This window comes from Symphodus melops (assembly GCF_947650265.1).
Source record: "Symphodus melops genome assembly, chromosome: 7".
NCBI lineage: Eukaryota > Metazoa > Chordata > Actinopteri > Labriformes > Labridae > Symphodus > Symphodus melops.
The window spans coordinates 17,516,002-17,535,127 of NC_136697.1; the positions used below are offsets into that span (position 1 = coordinate 17,516,002).

Here is a 19,126-nt window from a genome sequence, read left to right on the forward strand (position 1 = left end):
ATGAAGAGGTTTCAGTGAACATTAAGCTTTTATTTAGCAACAATAGAAATTCAGTTAGGATACCAAAAAGTGTGATAACTGAAAAAACCCCAAAACTATCAGCTATTCACACGTAGGGGAAAAAAACGTCAGTGCTTAATTGTGAAAGGAGGTAAGGCTTGCATAGTTATAAGGATATACATGCTGTTATTAGATAGCTAGACTTTAATTAGACCAATAACTGTAGGATTATAAGAAGTTGCACTATACAAATGCAAGACTTAACACACACACACACAAACTATCTAAAGTGCAGAGCAAGGTGCTACTTTATCTACAGTCAGGTAAATGCATGTGCAACACTGTCTTTTACCTGCCCATATCTTTGCAGAGAAACATCAGGCGCAGAACTTAAAATGCATCCATTTCAACACTAGTTATCTGCACATCTACAACATAGGCTCCTAAATCTTCCGTTTTAATCCTACGCACTGCTAGACAGAAGGCAAGCAAAAGTAGAATCAGTGTCAAAATGTAATAAAAGTCAAATGAATGTGCTCAGGATGCATCACACACTAACTGTAGCCTGTCTGGGATTTAATCTAGTATGTCTGCACTCAGGTTAGTTGAAAAATGACCAGAAGGAATCATGGAACATCCAACGAACAAAAAAACAAGGTCACTGTTTCATCCCTCCAGCTAGCTAACATCTATATATTCATATTTCTAAAATACATTCTACTTTTCAATGACATGCCCATACTGCCTATTTAAGATGTCAAGGACCACAATAAGTAAGCTAAGAAAGATTTTGTGCTTTTTATTCACACACATGTATTGGTAGTATAACTAAATGAACCCTTTTGGTTTATTTAGTATCTATTTATCTTATTTCAATCCCACCCTCTGTACCTTACTCCTTTACATTGTTGGAAGCTCTAACCAAAACAACCGAGTACAGTGAATGAAGTGGAAAGGTTGTAAAAGTAGAAATGAATGTCCAAGGTAATAGTTTGTATTTCTTCGTATTAGTAAATTTCAGGCATGTGAGTGTAGTTCCTGTCCCAGTAGCCTTTTGAGTAGAGCCAGTCCTGAGCTTTGTTGTGAGGGTTGGGTCCTTGCTGAAACCACCTGCAGGGTTAAACAAGAAGATGATCACTGAAATACCAAGACTGCACTTTGGGTAAAGATAAAAAAAAAAAAACAGACAAATCAACACACAAACAAAAAGCAAAGCACTCGCTCATATCAAGTACCAAACTTGACACTTGTATCCAATAACACAAGGTTGCAGTAGTGCATTTTGTCCTGAGGGGGGTGGTGTAGTTTAGTGCAGCACTTCACATCAGAGAAAAGAAACACAGGAAAAAGGCAAAGCTTTCAACCAAACCTTGGGCCAAGTGCAGCGTTCCTTCTCAGTTTTATTTAAAGGAACACAAACAAATAAACAAGACAACGGAAAGGCAATTAACAAACATAATTTAAACAGGCCAATTACATTTAATCGTACAAATTAGAGACATACTTTGTTTTCCACTCCTCTGTTGATTTAGTGCGATTTTTTCGAGCCATTCTCTGTTTTTCCTCAAGTCTCTTCTTCTCCGCGCTCGCCAAATCTGTAAAGGCAGGAATAGGAACAAGCTTGCAAACCTCCAGTGACAATAATAAAAGCTAATAAAAGTGACTAAATGGAAAGGTTATACCTATATCTCCGTTCTCCATGGCTCGAATGTCAGGTCGGAGGCGACTGTCTGTAGGGGGGATAACGCCCTCCATGCTCTTCTCGTGCTCATTGAGGTGCATTGCAAATGTTGAAAATGCATAGAACTGCCAGAGAGAAAAAAAACACATCGCCAGAAAAACGTCAGCTGTCACAGAAGGAGAAAAAAACCCACTTGTTATCCTGGTTTTTCATTTTCACATCAACCAACGGTCACACCACCTGCATTTCTTTTCATACCTTGGCTGAGTTTTCTGGTCGAGGCGTTATCTTCCAGAGGAGCTCGCTCCCCGGGATGACCTGGACGGTTTCAGCATCAGGTGGAGGCATCTCTTCTGGCTCCTCATCGACGCTGCTCTAAGTCCACAGTGACGCACGCAGAGACAGATATCCAACAGGTTTTAACAGCGTTAAAAAAAAAATACTCAAGAGGCTTTCCAAAGCAGCAAACTTGAATACCTGTTTGTTGCCCTTTTTGTCATCGGAATTCTTTTTGTCCATCTTTTTGTGGGCTTCAAAGGTCGCGGGGTCGACCGTGTAAAGACACTCAGTCCATTTGCCATATATTGCACAGAGCTTCTTTTTGCTGCAAATATATAAAGCAAAGGGTTAATGAGAAACAGCTTTAGACGCTTTTAATATTTGATACATCATACTATTCATTTAATACCTTTTTATGATCTTGTTCTTTTACATATGACAAATCTACATTTCTCTCAGGCGAGATTAAACACAAGATGAACCAATAAAATCACAGGTAATTAAAAGGAAGAGTACCTTTTATCTAAGATGTAGCCCTCCACTTTATGGAGCTCTTTTCCAAAGAGGCCACAGGGTTTGAAAGTCATGCTGCATCTCTCTCCAGTCCTACCACAGAAACGACAGAACGTTTACCCATTCTCTTTCACTCCCTCTGCTGAGCTAAAGGCTTTCAAACATTAACCATCTTGCTCTTCTGTTCTAATGGCAACCGTCCCAGTTCTGCTTCCCATGATCAATAAGCTGCAAGTAGAACAACGCTCTGCCATGAAGCGCAGAGAGCCAGATGTCCACGCAAACAAATCTTAGTGCATGCTAATTAGCGAGGCGGGCCTCTGTAGGCAAACAGACACACAGAGCAACGCACAAGCGAAAGGACTTTTCTATTACTTGTGATTGATCACTTCCACGCTGCCATACTGCTCAATCCAAAGCTGTCCCGCGATGATATTGTGCACACAACAGGTAGGGTTTGTCCAGGTGTAGGCTTCGTTATATCTGCAGGAACAGAGGGAACACGAGATGCAGTAGCCTCAAAGGGACTCAAATCTAATTTGCAGCGCGGTCTTAAGTCGATGTACTTACTTCGGCAGCTCGAGTGTGATAACTCCTTTAGGCTCAACTTCTATGCTTTTCCCCCAAAACTTAAGTCTGGGGTAGATGGAGCCATGGAAGACAAAATTCTCATTGAGGCCCTCGGCTTGAAAGGCACTTACTGGAGGATGGTGGCTTACTTGCTCGGAAACCCACTTAAATCCCAAATCGTCTCTGGTGGACAGCAAAGATGTTTGGTATGGCAGGAAAGTCCACAAAACAATGTGTCTCCACCAAATGTAAACATGTTTGTATCAAATGTGCAAACAGAAACATTTGTACCATTGAGTCTCTGATGTAAGTCCGAGGTTTTACCTGATGAGCTCGTAGGTCTCCCCCAGCAGTGGGTTGAAGGGTTTCCCAGTCCTATCCCACTGCGACGCCACAGCTGACACAGCAAATGCTGCAACACACTAAACAGCAATGACTTATGATAAACAAACTACAGGCAACTAAAAGAGTGTGTTTTAGTCTGATGAAGTGAACTTGTAAACTCTTACCTTCATCCTCTCCACTGAGTCTGTTGTAGCGTTGGCCTGGTGGATGAGGTAGGTGTGCTCCATGTATTCTGTTAACCGCTGGAGGAAGCTCAGAGGCTCATTAAATATCACAGGCATGGCAATCTTTGACAACTCCTGCAAAAAAAAAAGAAAAAGAAGAATGTAGTCAAACCTGTGAGGAAAGAAGAATGGGCAGTGGATTGTGGGTATATATATATATATATATTCTTTTACTCCTAATTCATATACACAATTCTATAAACCTGTCTTTAATTTAGTCTTTTATGCATGTTTGGGGTTTCATGTGAAAAATATTTACATCTTTATTGAATAGTTCAATGTTGATATATTTCATCTTTCTTTTTGTTTAAGATGTCTTTTTTGGGCTTTGATGTCTTTATTTTAGAGATAGGTCAGACAAACAGGAAGAGAGAGTTGACAAATTGACACATGGATTTGAACCTGATCTTCCTCTGCAGATGCACACAAGGCTACTGGCGCCCCAATCTATAATCTTCAACTGTAAAATCTGAGGTTTAAGGTAAAAACATAGATTTTTGCTGAACACACAAACCTTGATCTAGTTTGTATAAAGAGATGAAGAGAAAGAAATCCGATGTTATTCTAATGAAAAGGCCACATGACTGCACTGGTAAACACACTGTGTGCATGCCCGATGTGTGCCGAGATTTGACTGCATATCTCTGTCGGCCAACTGCACTGCCTTTGCATGAATCATTAGCCGCATTTAATTAGAGAATGAAGCATTAAGAGACATTATAAAATGTAATTAAATCCAGGCTGGTGCAGAGGGAAGACACTGATTCTAATGACACCACTTTAAAAAAACAACAACACAACCTTAAGTATGTGTAGTACAAAAACTAATTTAACACAACGACCTAACTTTTTAAGTTCGGAAACTAAAGCACAAGAAATACATGATCAATCTGTTCGAGGAGTTTCTTCAGCTCTCACCATGCCGATGCATTTTTTCAGGATACTCCATATGCTGACGTCGTTCCTGGAGAACATGGGAGCCGGCAAACATGTCCTGTGAGAAAAACGTAGACAGAAAGAAGGAAAGACACAGTCAACTATAACAGAAAATGATGACATGATGAAAAAGATTTCAATCACTTCCTGTGTCCTCAAAGAGGGGAGAAAAAAAAAGCTTGAACCACCATATTGGAAAAAAAGAAAAGTCATCTGACACCTGTAAGCGAGTGAGTTTTAAGCCGGTCTGGTATAACAGCACGTGTTCTCAAGATACTCTTTTAATTGATTTTATTGCGTCTAAACATGTGCCACTTTTGCTACTGCTTTAAATAAATGATGACTGAACATCTTTTGTCTATCTCTGTTACTCATATGCAGCCGTCTTGCCTTTTCAAGACGGCCTTCCGGAGTCTTCTAACTTTTTACAGGTACGCTGGCTGGAGGCAGATGGTGCTGAACCAACACTGCAAATAAAAGCCATTACTTCAGCTGAATAAACAGAGAGGTAGGGGGATGGGGGTTTACTCCATGTGTAGGATGAACAGAGCACTGATGCGTGGCTGACTGTTTTACTGGCTCAGTTTTTGCTCCGTGAGCTTTGATGCCAAAATTAAACTAATAAATAAAGACGTTTTTTTTGTGTGTGTGTGACTTTTATCAAAACTAAAACATGAAAACTGATCACAGGGTTTCCTTTTTACTTAGTACGGTTGCTCACTGTAAATGTAAACATACTCATGAGATCTCCTGATTTAAGAGTTTGCTCCAGTTTCACTGACAAAGTTCCCTATTTTAGTTAGAAATTTGATCAGAAATGCTTATCTCTGTGGTTTAGTGTTCCCAAGTGAAAACCACCTTTTCGACCAGCATAATAAAAAACATCACTATAACTCACATTTTTAAAGAATGCATTGCTGGGTTTCATAGAAAAAGGAAATAGTGAGAGGAATGTCAAACATTGAATCAAGAATGAAAAAAGAAGCTTCTATGAATGGCGGGAGGTACTTTCAAATACACAGACACCTTATAAATCTTTAATGCACAAGCCAATCTCACACACACACACACACACACACACACACATGCGCGCGCACACGTATGTGCGCAAAGCGAGCCAGTTTCCTTTCCAGCTCCTACACTGAGCCAGCACATGCTGAAGTGCTACATTATTCATGAATGACTTGTGGAATTAAGGCGGAGAGGCCAAGCCACAATGTGTATCCATCAAAATAGAACTAAAAAAAAAAAAAAAAAGACAAAGAGCTACCCTGATTGTTCGCTTGGAGAGTTGAATAAGGAAAAACAAAACGGGCTATTCCCAGTGGAGTGGGTGAAGAAACAAAAACACCTGACTGCAAAAACAGAGCGGAGTGGAAAGATGGTATCCCATTACACAAACTCTTCCATTTACTGACCTATCCTCTTGCTGATTAAGGACCGAAGCCTGTCATTGGACACACATGCTAAAAGACAAATGTAGGCTATTTGTTTTTGAATTTTTATGACATTGATATCTGCAACCAGCTGGGATTTTTCAGCCTTGCAATAAAGACACAGTGGATAGATTTTGTCACCAAGAGCTCTCACGTAAACAACATCACATCGTGTCCAACTCGTCATCTAAGCCAATAAACAAGCATGACATCATAACTGGAGCATGTCCCACCTGTGCTTTTCGACTCCGTTGCACTGGGCTGGTTGGTCGCCATGGTTACCCTCCCCTGACATTCCGGAAGGCCCCCTGAGCGTGCTGGGATGGCGGAGGCTGCTGAAAACGGGGGCGTCTCTCCCCTCGTCCTCTTCACAGGAGAAACTGGTCACAGAAAGGAAGCCGCTCACAGAGAGCTCCGAATCCGACTCTGTGGAAGGACGACAGGGGGCAGAAGCCAGGTCATGCCAAGGATGCCAGGTCCAAAATCACACACAAACACACACACACGCACACAATCATACACAAACATGCAGGTTTGGTTGGCCGGCTCAGAAAGCTGTAGCCCGAACAATACACTGTCTGCAAATAACAGTTGAGCTACACTTCCTCTCCAACCTCCCCCGCCCTGCTGCCAGCCAAACCCCACCTGAGGATTGTGTTCCAATGGGAGGCCGCACAGAGGCTTTATTTCTTCCAACATTGTTTGCTCTGACATCGTCACATACACAAAGCAAGGCGAGAAAATGTGTTCACTGTCCTAAATGCCTGTATATGCTAATTTGAGTTAGGTGTGATATTTGTAAGTACATATACTGTAAACTTGACTGCTGGGTTCAAGCAGCTGCATGGTTGCACTCTTTATATAACAGCTGGCAGAAGACAAAAAACAGCTTTATAAACACCTTCTATGTAAACAAAAACAGGTGTATGAGTTTTACACACCCAGCTCAGCACGTGGAAATCCTTATTTAAACCGAGCAGAGTATGGCGTCTGAGAGTAGAGAGTAGTCTCTGACCAGCGGATAACTCGGGGCTGTCTATGAATAATGCAAAAAATCCTGAAAAAGTGCACAGACACTTGCTGCCGACACCAGTCTACAGTAAATAATCAGCATGATGAGGATTTTGGCGACACACAATGTGAACCTTTCACAGTGTAAAGCATTAAAAAAACGATTTAAGTAAGAGTGTCAGAGTAGTCACTTACCCATTGCCCACTTGAGTAAAAGAGAGAGAGTGTTTAACAATGATGCCATGCAAACTTGTTTGTAATCAATCTGAAAGTAAAGTTCAGAGTGATCACTGTAAAGTAGTTTCACAGTAGACGAGACAGCACTGCTGGATGCAACTGTTCTGAATGAACATGGAAGTACGAGTCACAAATCTCAGAGACGCCCAGTGGAGTTTCCTCGTTAACAAGGTTATGATTAGATTCAGTTTGTCCCCGAGTCCACACAAACAAATCTAAAAAGCGTAAGATCTTCTCTTACTTTTCTTTCAGTGCATTTCTATACTTTTTTTCCCCGCTTTAATACCAGAAACCATCAGCATGGCTTTCGGTTGCGAAGTCAGCATTTTTGGACGAATATGCAATACAAACCAACAGGGAGCCACTACTGGTTATGACATTACCCTGAATTCCTCTAAAAACCACTTCAATTCCAGAATAATATTCCAGATAATATTTAGAATAACTTGAAATGCAATGTTAGCTCAAGCAGAAGAATAAGAGGGAAGAGAGTGCTTCACGTAATTCTTGACATTCAATTTGTCTCATTTACTGAGTAAACACCATATGAAGATGTACCGTTCTGATATGTAACCAGAGTAAAGTTTCACTTCTTGACTGGTGTCCATGTACAGTAGGAGCTGCTGACCTGACACAGCGTCATAGAAGTCATCTTCATTGAGGGCGCTGAGGGTAGACAACCTCCTGCCCTTACACAGGGACTGCTGGAGTTTGATGTTCTCAGTTGCAAACGTCTGCAGAGCCTCTTTGAGGGCTTTATTCTTCTCTTCCTCCTGCTCTAACTTTAGACTCCACACCTGCAGACACACCACCGGACAAGCCACAGACACAGAGAGAAGGTGAACTACTATAGCATTAGAAAGAGAACGATTGTGAATCAACGTGCATCTTTTACAGACAGTACTGCTGGCTGGTTTGTTATCTACTGATGGCTCGAATGATAAGGTATTGATTTGCTTCTTTAAATGCCACAGTATGTGCGTCTTTGTGGTTCTGATGGCAGGTCATTGTTCCAACCCTGCCCGCAGATCTGGTTTCCTCCGGTTGGAACCGAACACGCCAGTCTCCGAGAGCTCAGCAGCTCGGGATTGAGTGTCCACTCGGAGCAACCTGAGCCAGGGCACAGTGGGACAGACCAGATCAGTGTTTCCTATTGTCTCAGGCCGCTGTTGTAGGTCTTTAGCTGACTTGAAAATAGACAAGAAGCTGAACTCAAACGCATAGATGACATCACAAAAGCGGCATAAAATGAGATAATGACATTAAGACTTTTGCAAAACAAAAAGGAACTACAAATAAAGCGGTTCGTAAACTTGCACTGCGGCTATGCTCCGCGGATCATTAAAATGGAACACAGCCAGCACAGTTTATAAAGAGAGTCACCTTGAGGAAGGCCGTGAAGTCGGAGGGAAACAGGAGCTTGTAAATCGCACGGTAAATCTGAGATGGAGAATTGCAGCTGTGTTCTTTTAAAGATAAAAATATATATATATAATCGTCCTCGTCTTCCGTTGTGCCTCCAATATTATCAGCTGTGTGCACAGCCATGCACAAAGAAACATCTGTCCAAACATCTGCTAATATGCTCAAGACCCTTTGCAGTTCATGCCTGTAAATCAGAAATCCTTCCGTCGTCACATGTACAAGCTGAAATTTGACTTGGTGATACAGAAAAGTTGCGCTTCAAACATGAACAAATTATTGTTGAAGTGACAAAATGTGATTCAGGACCACGTGTGACCCTGTTCGTCACGTTGTTGACATCGAGTTTTGATGTCATACGAACAGCTGTGACAAAGACCCCTACAGTGAACGCATCGTTGTTCTAGATGAGAGCCTCATTGGACCTGACCTGCTTGACCCACTGATGGCCGGAGGAGCATAAATGTGGAGAGAACAGATCAGGAGGAGAGTGCACAACCTTGTGGAGTTGTGTGTACATGCACGGTGTCAAACCACTATGAGGACATTCTAACAGTGACTATCCCACAGATTTGTTTCTTTTGATCAGGGCTGTAGTTCCATCCTATTTTTAAACACATATTGATTGATTCAATACCCACAAGTGAATGTGAGCACCCCTGATATAACTCTAAATTTCACTTTTAACCAGAGCGACGTGCATCAGAGAGTAAGTGCACAAGCAAGGATCTAGGAAGCAGGAAACAATGTCAGAATTGGCAAGCAGCTTTTAAGCACAACATCGAAAGCTGTTCGAGAGAGAGTCCTAATCAGCATCCCAAAAGCATTATCATCATCAGAAGAGTCTAGCTGGAGACTTAGGGCCCCGTTGTGAAGGTTGGACCAGATGCCTTTTATTGGCAGAGCATAGAGGATCGGCAGGGAGTGCAGACTGGGATGATAGAGTTAAGATAAAGACGAGTCCATTTTGAGGCTGTTTATAAGCGAACAGCAGAGTTTTAAATGTGGCGTCCATATTTGGCATCAGCACTTTTAAGAATGGTATCAAGAGTCATGCAGACTTCTATAAGAGAATCACTGTTGTGTATACACGATGATTTGTAAATGAAAATATGGTACCTACGGTTATGGACAAGATAACACTTTAACATGGCTGCTGTCACACCCTTCATACGGCTGACGTTCAATCCATACACGACAAACACAAAAAGAAGTCTCTCTGGTATTCCCTTTACCGTTCAGATCTGTCCTATCATAAACAATCATAAAAACACAAGAACCTTTAAATTCCAAGTAAGAAATTCTTAAAACTGTTCAAACTGAATGCTTTTTATTTGTTTTGGTGCCGTTCCTATTTATCAGTTTGCCAACTATAACCACTGATGGGCTTCCAATCATCACATAGTGATGCTGGAAAAATGTGCGTCCCGCAAAAAGGTTTGTCTTTTCAAGGCCCAGACAAATGTTTGGTGTAGAGCCTTGAGCTCACTGTATAGGAGCCTATGTTAACCCTCCCTGTCCCAGGCACTTGGCTTAAGAGCCCATCTAGGGACAGAACACTTTTGTTGTGTAACTAACTATCCCAGCCAGCTCTTCCACTCTCGCTGCATCCTCTTGTCTGAGCAGAAAACGGCGCTATTTTAAGCTCTGCTGAGGCTGTGTGCTGAAGGGTTGCTCAAGCCTGAGAGGGATGCTTCTCCTTGGCCAATACCCCAAAGGAGAGCTTTCTACTTAGTTCTAAAACCTGCTTTCTCTGCTGAAGGGAAAACAAATCTCAGCCGCAGATTTATAACCTCTATATAGTACACTGGAATAAAAGGGGCTGTATATCAAGCTGTACATCATGTGTGATTGATGGGAAGAAGCTAAACATTATTTAGGCTGAGGGAGACCTAAGAACTGATGCTCCAGAGACAAACTAGTAGAACAGGCAATACCAAACAAACTACTTTGGTTTATAGTTAAGATCTAAAATATGAACGTCTTTCTTTTATACTTCGATACAAGCGGCTTCCTTACAGCCCACGGATATCCAAAAGAATGAATGACTGTAGAGCAACACATATAATGCAGCTTCTCTTGCCTATAATGCAACACAAACTGACAGATTGGCTTATCTGCTTGTCACCACTAAGTGGTTTCCTGCCATTAGTCTCCATTTAGTCTCATTTTCTGACAGGTGTGGAAGCCACTGCCTGAGAATCACCAAGGAGTGACTGTGACGTGTGTCTGAGAGTTACTGTCACAAAGTTACTGTCGCCCCGTCTGCCTTTCACTCATTATGATCTATCAGCACGTATATCACCTAACGTATAACATGCTAACACCACGTATAGCAGTCATCAGCAACTCGTGCTGTTCTTTGTGTGTGCTGGATAATGAGGCACGCTGCCTGGCACGGTTAAGTTGTGCAGCAGCTGCTGAAATGGGTCACACACACACTCTGCTGAAGGGTTACACTTTAATTGTTGCATCACGCTTCTCAATCTTACACTCGTCAAGACATCGGAGGCCATTCTAAACAGCGCGTGTGACAATTCTACATTATGATAAACAGAAAGGAAAACAAATGTTTGTGTCACAGCATCTGTGGCAGCACAATGGGCATGTAAGATTAGAGTTAATGCTAGCTAATAGAGCCAGTCTCAGCAGTGTAGGAAATATAATCCAGTTAGTAGATGTAGCAGCAGCAGCTTAGCATGAGACCAGTAGACATTATATGCCTCGTAAGCCCTTTTCCTTCTTAAAACACTATCTGGTTATTATAAATTAATTCACCGTCCATTGTTCTGACGTTTGTTGTGTGACGACTTCTTGGCCAGGACTCCTTTGGAAAAGAGATTTTTTTTATTTTTTTTTTTATCTCAATGGGAATATTCCTGGTAAAATAAAGGTTAACTAAAAAATAAAATAAAATAAATAAAGGACACTGCAGTGAACGTGTTCTTCCTCCTCTGTGATAATAGAGCCAGCTTCTTCTCTGTGACAGGACAGCAGCTGTTGGCAGTTCATTCTCTGGTAACGTGGTTTGGCAGGGCACAACGCACTGTGTAAACATGCTGCATGTTGCCATTGTTACGCAATCATATATCTGGCCGACACCTAGAGCGGAGTGCTCCAAAAGCTGATGTGAAATGATTCCAGCTTCCTTCACCTTTTTACACCAAAGCACACAAAGAATGCTGAAAGAGGGGAAAAACTGTAGTTAGGTCAGTCTCAGCATTTTGGTGTAGTAATTTCAATAAAGTGCTGATAAATCTGTAGTAAAATGTTAAAAAAAAAAAAAGAAAAAGAAAAAAAGTAGAAGCATGTTATGATCTCTCCTTTCCCAAAAACAGTACTGAGAAACATTTGAACTGCTGAGATCGTTTTCATTAAACCTTTCTCTATAGTATATCCGTGTCATATACATCCTCACATACATTTAATGTGATGTCATTTATTTTATCCCCCCTCCGTGCTCTAGATTTGACTAAATTAATTACAAGAGGATCCAATTTAAAAGGAAGCAACATGCAGCATGACTTCAAACACGCTCAATCTCACACTCGGTTCACATCATTAAACCCACAAGAATGACCCATGCATATTGATGAAAAGCTTTTGCCCATGCGGATGCTTCAAACCAACAACTCATACACACACACACACACTCACACACACACATCATAATACATTTCTTTGCCAAACTTCAAACACTGTAAGGCAGCTGGGGAAAGCCCAGTGCCAAAAACATCCAGCTGTTTAGAAGATGATCAAATATTAACTGTGAGACACAGGAGCAACTGTTTGGTTTGTACCTGGGCAGATACTCGTCGAGAGTGCGGTCAGCGTCTCCTCTTCCTCCAGTTCTCGGATGCTGTGGCATGTGGAAGTGTGCCTGCGAGTGTGTGTTTTCACTGTGTGAGGCTGAACGCCTGTGTCTCCAGCTGAGCCTGTGAATGTACGCGTGCTTCAGTTCCCTCGCTCAATGCACAGCCTTCGCCTAAAGCAGCTGTGTGTGGATCCAAGTCTACAACTCTGTGTGTGTGTGTGTGTGTGTGTGTGTGTGTGTGTGTGTGTGTGTCGCTGCTGATCTGCAGGCTGAACGCAGACCTAAGCATAAAAGCGGATATAGCCTGTGTCCTTCCTACAGACATTGCCAGTGATTACAGCACTGTTCCATCGCTCCCCCCCCCCTCCTCCCCTCCCCTCCCCTCCCCAAGGAGACAGCCCAGCCACTGGGACAGGTGGACTGGGAAACACACACACTTCAAAAAGGTTTTGTGTGAGAGAGCTCCCTTAAAGGGGGAGGGGCTTGAGTATGTTTTTAATCTATCCATATCATTTTCTGAGCCAATAGGAGCACAGCAAGTGGGTAAAAGCGTAACAGTTAATGAGATGACGATCATGCTCAGTTAGCTGCAGCTAATAGAAACCACAAAAATCTTCATCATATACAAAGAAAAAATAAAAACAATAACAAACACTTATTCTGCATCACTGTAGTTATGTGACAAACATCCCAATACTGCAGCATAAGTGATAAATCTTTACACATTTGATCCTGGCAACTTGATTTGTGTTTCCTTGTTCTTATTCAGGCTTGAGTAAAGGACGTTTTCCCCTACCTCCTCTTGCTTTGAGAGCAGTTCAAGGCACTGCTGAAGAGCTACACACGTTTCACTGGAGAGCTCACTGGTCTCTTTGGCTTTCAGTAAAAGAGGTGCAGCCAATTCTAAGAAAAAAAAAAGAAGAAAAATCATCACAGATGTATTTAAGTCCCTGGTTATTTATAGCAGTGATTTATTGGTCTGTGGCTATTTCTATGCTAAATCAGTTATTAGTTGGACAACAACATGCCAGAAAACAATAAAACAATACAGCAGGAGTTGATATAATAGAGAACCTGAAACATAATTTACCTTCTCTTTTATACATAATTACTATTCAATCAACAGCTATTTGGTTTATCATAATAGTCTGCAACACATTTTCTGTTCATTGAACAATTAATATCCTAATGAGCAACAGTATATAAAAAATAAACTTCATAAATATGCACCCAACACTAAGACTCCTACCACAGTTCTCCATGTTCTTCACCATCGATAGAAATATTGACACTTCACCCTCCAATTTCTGCTGGAAAGTGTTGGCTGCCTGCAAGAACAAAGGGCAAGAGAGACACTTCGAAACTCTGTGAAAAACACTTCTTAACTTCCGTCGGTTAATAATACACCTCACTAAAACGTGTGTGAGCTTAACTTTACCTGGAGGGCATGGGACAGGTTCTTTACTGAACTGCCCCCATCATTAGCTTCGTCGTCTGTAATTGGTTCACAGGTGCTGTGGCGAGTGCTGTAGGATGAATGAGCCTCGAAAGCATCCAGCCATCTCTAGAAAGACACATCAATGATACTTCAAATGCTGTACACTCTTTAAGCCAGATTCAGGCAAGTGGGACACAGTAGGTGCAGAGAAGGTGAATCTCCCCTTACCTTTCTAGCTGCCACTGAATCTGTCGTTGAAGGGACTTTGAAACAGTGAAGAGTGTCATCAAAGCACTTGAGCGTGAAGAAGCAATGGTCCCATGGTTTGACCTGAAATGACATATTGGATTATGTACAATCGAGCTCACTGCACTAGCTCTTAAGATGCTATTCAAACATCTATGATATGAACTGAGCAGGAGGTTTTAATAGCCTCTAACCTCCACCACTTACCATGCAGTAGGATTGAGTTAAAGACTTGCAGCCCTGTTTCCTGACACCAGTCAGGGCATCAGCCCTGGAAAAAAAAAACAACCCAAGAGAACATGACAACTTTTGGAAAAGTCCTCACATAGCAGTATAGATGTTTCTTCTCTTTAGTTGTAATTTTTACTAAATGCCTCATAACCATCTTCAAAGTTGACCATCTCTAACTTACAAAATAGAATATACAACACAATACTTTATTGTACCTCGGGGGAAAGTTGTTGTCATAGCTTTGCACAGTTACACAGGTTTACATATATAATAACTTAGCACAGGAAGAAACATATTAACAACAGGAAGAAACATAGACAATGAATGTTACGAAAACAAATGTATACTATGCTGTTAATCTAAATAAATTGCATACATAAAAAAGTTTTCTCACTGTCTGGGGTACCAGGAGAGAGTTCCATTCTCAATAACCACCCAGTGGGATCGCCATCCCAGAAAGCGTGAACTCTTTCGAACATGTGGTCAAAGACAGATATACCAAAATACACAACATATAAATGCGTTGTGTTTTGGGAGTAAAGCATACCATTTTCTTTATCTTCAATTTTAGTCTTACTGATTTTCATCACAATATGCAATATAAAAGATGTCATTAACATGAACACTTTATGACTTGACATATAAAATCATGTAAAAAGGGAAAAGAATGTGTGGAGAAATATAGAAATATTATATAGAAATATAGAAAAACAAAACATAGCCTCCATATCAAGTGTACACTTCAGCATTTGGTACCTTCCAAAGAAGCCCTTCAGTCTTCTGTACCCCACTGCTCACATCCTTAGCAGGAAAGAAAATAATTTATTTATGTACAGTCACAGCCTTATATACACTGTGGACCAGTTTTTTGTAATGTGAGACCAAAAACACTCAGCACAGTAGTTTTGCACATTTGAGTAGAAAATGATTATTTTTTATAAATTACTTAATATATTAGGGCTTAGTGATTTTTTTCCTCCCTGACTATGCAAAGCTCTGCCGTGAAGCTTTGCCAGGCTACTCAGACATCACAGAAACTTTAAGGACTGCTGACTTGCAAGGCTTTTTCTCCCTCGACACCCGACCTAAAGTGAACGTGCAGATGTGTGAAAAGCAAATGTGCAGAAAATCTGTTGTGTGACCCTCTATCAGAGACAGGTACAGCATGGCAGTCTGTGATAAAGATGCACTAAGTTATTTGCTGATGTAGCGCTTGAAATCATAATGTTTAATATTCGAGAAAAACCGAAGGAACTCATTGTGTTTGAAAGAAAGCCATTCATTCGTTTTTTGGTTTCCAAGCGGGACTCTGGCCCATTTGGTTCAAGCAGCTGCCATTAACAAAAAAAACAAAAAAAGCTACTTTTCTTATCTCACCATTTCTTGATAGGCAGCTAGAATCAACCTCAGTTCATCATTGCGTGCCAGCTCTAATGTGGTCTGCTCTGCAACACAATCGCCCGTATAACCAATCACCATTCAAATAATAATAATTATTAATAATTGATGTTATTCAAACATGAAAGAAAACATTCCTATCTCACTATAATGCTTAAAATATGTGTTCTGCTATAAACATGTTTTAGATTGACTTAATGCACCATCAAAAACTTTACAAGTAGATGTTGTACCATTTTGGTTTTGTAAACTGGGGCTGGCTCCACATTTGAGCAGCTTAATGACGCACTGCTTCTGCCCTCTGTAGGCTGCACAGTGCAAAGGTGTGTTCCCCACCGAGTCTCTGCAGTGAATATCTGGAGCTTCTTTTCCACTGAGCTGAAGAACAGAAGACAGTTTTAAACAGCAGAAAAAAAAATATTTAAAGTTTCTTTTCTTTTTTTCTTTTTCTTTTTTAACATACTACACTTACACTTAGCACATCTACATTTCTAAAGTAGCTACTGTAAATCAGTAACACATACCATGAAGAATTATAACCACAGATTTTCAAGGCCAAAATCTGAACGTATAGCTGTAGTGTTAACATTTGTGTAGATGCTGCCCCAAGTGTCTTATTTTCTGGCAGTGTTAAGATAGTTGAGGCTCTGACCAGCTTAGACAGAGTAGAGATGTCACCCTCCCTTGCTGCTTCCAGAAGTTTCTCCTGCTGCCGCCTTGTCTCCCTTCTCTCTGAAGCTGCATGAGCCAAGAACAAAGACTGTAGTGATGAGAAGCCAGCAGCCATTAAAAAAATTATTCGCCCCGTCCTTTCATACCCTCCAGCATTGTAATGATTTCATCATCCTCTGTGACATCCTTCGGGATCTGAGCTGTTCCATTGATTATGTTTGAACAGGCATCATACCGCAGCAGCAACAGGACAATTTCCTAAAGGGTCAAAAATATTTCTTTTTAACCTTAAATTTTTATTTTGACTGTGTTTTTAACTGACATTAGGCTGCTTAAGATAACCTAAAATCCTGTACACAAGTGTACAAACAGACTCTCTTATAATACACAAGTTGGTAGGGGAGGAATTATTTACCTTTCTTCCAGTGAAGGCTGCCTTGTGCAGAGGTGTATCACCCATGTTATTCTGTAAATTTGCATCAGCACCCGCCTGCAGAAGGTGTTCCCAAGATTGAAAATCACTGGCTGCAACAAATATTACACATAATATACATAATAATATGAATATCATCTGCAGCTCTCACCTTGAGTAGCTCCTCCACAACATCCCTGTGTCCAAAGTAGCAGGCCAGATGGAGGGCGGTCCATCCTGAACTGGCCTTAGATTTTGCTACAGTGAGAGAAAGGAACAATAAAAACATTACTCAGCTCCCTTAAAATATGCTTTAATTCACAACACTGCCTCTGAACCCCTTAAGGGATTTGTTCAACTCAGCTCTGAACAGATAAACAGAAGCCAGAAGGTCGACCTCTAGGGGGCAGTGTTGCATTCTAAAACGAGGTACTCTCTTTGCACAATCAGTTTTTTTTCTTTTAGGACTAGAAAGGAGTGGAACAAGCCAAACCATTTGCTTTTTTCCCCATTGAAATGAAAAATTGTATCCTCAAAAAATCGACCATGTGTTGCATTCATCATGAATGATACTTGTTTTGGTATCCTTTGTCATGACTTCTTACTGTACATAGACAAGACCCTTTTTGGGTATGTGCGCATGGGTCTTTATGTGTACATTTTGTTGTATGCTCTTTTGGGTGTGCAGGGTGGCTTGGGAGGAGGATAGGTATTAGGTTAGAAAATGTGGCTGTGATGTTATCTGGTTTTATTAGCTAATATCAACTAAATCTGGTGTTCTGCACCTCCTATTGTACACTGAGATTACTGTGTCCTTTAGAGATTAAACCAAACAATAAACTAAACTAACAGGCGGTGGCAAGCTTTTTCTAGATTTAAAAAACAAACACTCCAATCCGTAATTATATTTGATATATCCATAATATGCCATTCATGTGTACTTGGCCTTCACTTTCAACCATCTAAAATGTTATTGCAGATATCCAGAATAAACATTCTGGATAATTTGAGAAATGTTATGATGGAAAACAAGAATATAATTATGAATAGTAAATGAACCCTTGTACTTAAGCAGCTTGCCATAGTATCTTGTCATCACTTACATCTGCAGTTCACGTTGAGAGAGCTGTTTTGGTCGATTCTTGAGTGAAGGACCCTCTGAATTTGAGGACAATTTCCCTCTTTAGCAAAGAGAAGAAGCTGCTTCTCCAGAGAGTCTGCCTCCATCATTACTTGACAAGCTGTTTCCCTTAGACAAAGAACATTAAAAAAATATCGGAGACAAAAAAAAACTTATTGTTAGAGACAAATAAAGATTGCGAAGAAGAGCTATCAAAGGAAAAGGAGGTCTCCAGGAGAATACTTAAATGTTTAGTAACTCGTACAACGTGCTTTGTGATTCAGTTTGTGAGACTCACGCAGCATGTTTACTTTTACGGATTTTAAACCGTTAAATCTGCATCAAAACACGACGAAAGGGGTACGGGCCATATCATTACTAACATTAGCTTGGGTGACAAGCAACATATAACTTACAGGTTATAACTTTCAACCCACAATGTTCCCTACTTTGACGGACCTTGGTCACTGCACTGCCGACATTTGAGCTTGTCAATCAGCTGACAGCCTGTAGAGGTCGTCACGTGACCAGGCGGGCTTTAAACAGCTGTGTGTGTGTGTGTGTGTGTGTGTGTGTGTGTTTGTGTGCACGGACCTAGCAGCTAACGTTAACCTACATACTGCTTTAGTTTTTACCATACCTAATTGTTCCTCACAAAAATCCCATATTCATAAGCTAAGAAATAACAGTCCATGCCACACAGTTTTTTTCATGCTATTTACAATTGTGTTGATTTTGGGTGTTTTTTTTAGCTTTATCCTCCAACAAAGAAGCCAGTAGCCTGCAGACAGTTGCAACCAGGTGAGTGATAGATGTGCAGAGGTTTACCACTAACAACAACATGGTAAACAAAAACGTTTACCTAACCCAAAATGAAAAACAGAACAATAAACTGATTCGTCAACAACAGCCCTGTAGGATATCTAGATGAAGGTCATTGTAATCATGAGCCCGATGTTCCTCATAAGCCCTTCTTTGACAAGCAGTCTAACACAGAGAAAATGTTGAGTTATTTTTGTCAATGCTGTTGAAGTTTTTTCACACAACTTCTTAACTGCTTATTTGTGTATCCTGTCAAATTATCTCACAGCCTTTGTGGTGCAAAGTGTGTCTCTGACCTAATACTCACCTAAGCCCAGTT

The 19,126-nt window shown here is 40.9% G+C and overlaps 1 protein-coding gene across 1 annotated transcript; it reads right to left on the reverse strand.

The window, feature by feature from the left end:
- Positions 1-9: 9 nt before the first annotated feature.
- LOC306826411 (oxysterol-binding protein-related protein 1-like) lies at positions 10-18,495 on the reverse strand. Its single transcript, XM_079347723.1, has 28 exons — positions 18,402-18,495; positions 17,969-18,114; positions 17,038-17,123; positions 16,869-16,943; positions 16,600-16,711; positions 16,434-16,519; positions 16,015-16,159; positions 15,761-15,828; positions 15,140-15,184; positions 14,778-14,851; positions 14,360-14,423; positions 14,135-14,236; positions 13,907-14,032; positions 13,718-13,796; positions 13,265-13,371; positions 7,861-8,029; positions 6,218-6,410; positions 4,531-4,606; positions 3,553-3,687; positions 3,368-3,465; positions 3,044-3,226; positions 2,849-2,956; positions 2,477-2,566; positions 2,159-2,285; positions 1,940-2,056; positions 1,683-1,806; positions 1,505-1,595; positions 10-1,110 (listed from the first exon to the last, which is right to left on the reverse strand). The coding sequence occupies exons 2-28, from the start codon at positions 18,093-18,095 to the stop codon at positions 1,008-1,010; spliced, it is 2,910 nt and encodes a 969-aa protein (XP_079203849.1). The 5' UTR covers positions 18,096-18,114; positions 18,402-18,495; the 3' UTR covers positions 10-1,007.
- Positions 18,496-19,126: the final 631 nt, after the last annotated feature.

Coding starts and splice junctions, on each gene's coding strand:
- LOC306826411 (XM_079347723.1), bottom strand. CDS start 18,095: ATGATGGAGGCAGACTCTCTGGAGAAGCAGCTTCTTCTCTTTGCTAAA. Junction 13,372..13,717: donor GAAGAACATGGAGAACTGTG/GTAGGAGTCTTA, acceptor TTTTTTTCTTAG/AATTGGCTGCACCTCTTTTA. Junction 1,111..1,504: donor ACAGAGGAGTGGAAAACAAA/GTATGTCTCTAA, acceptor TTAACCCTGCAG/GTGGTTTCAGCAAGGACCCA.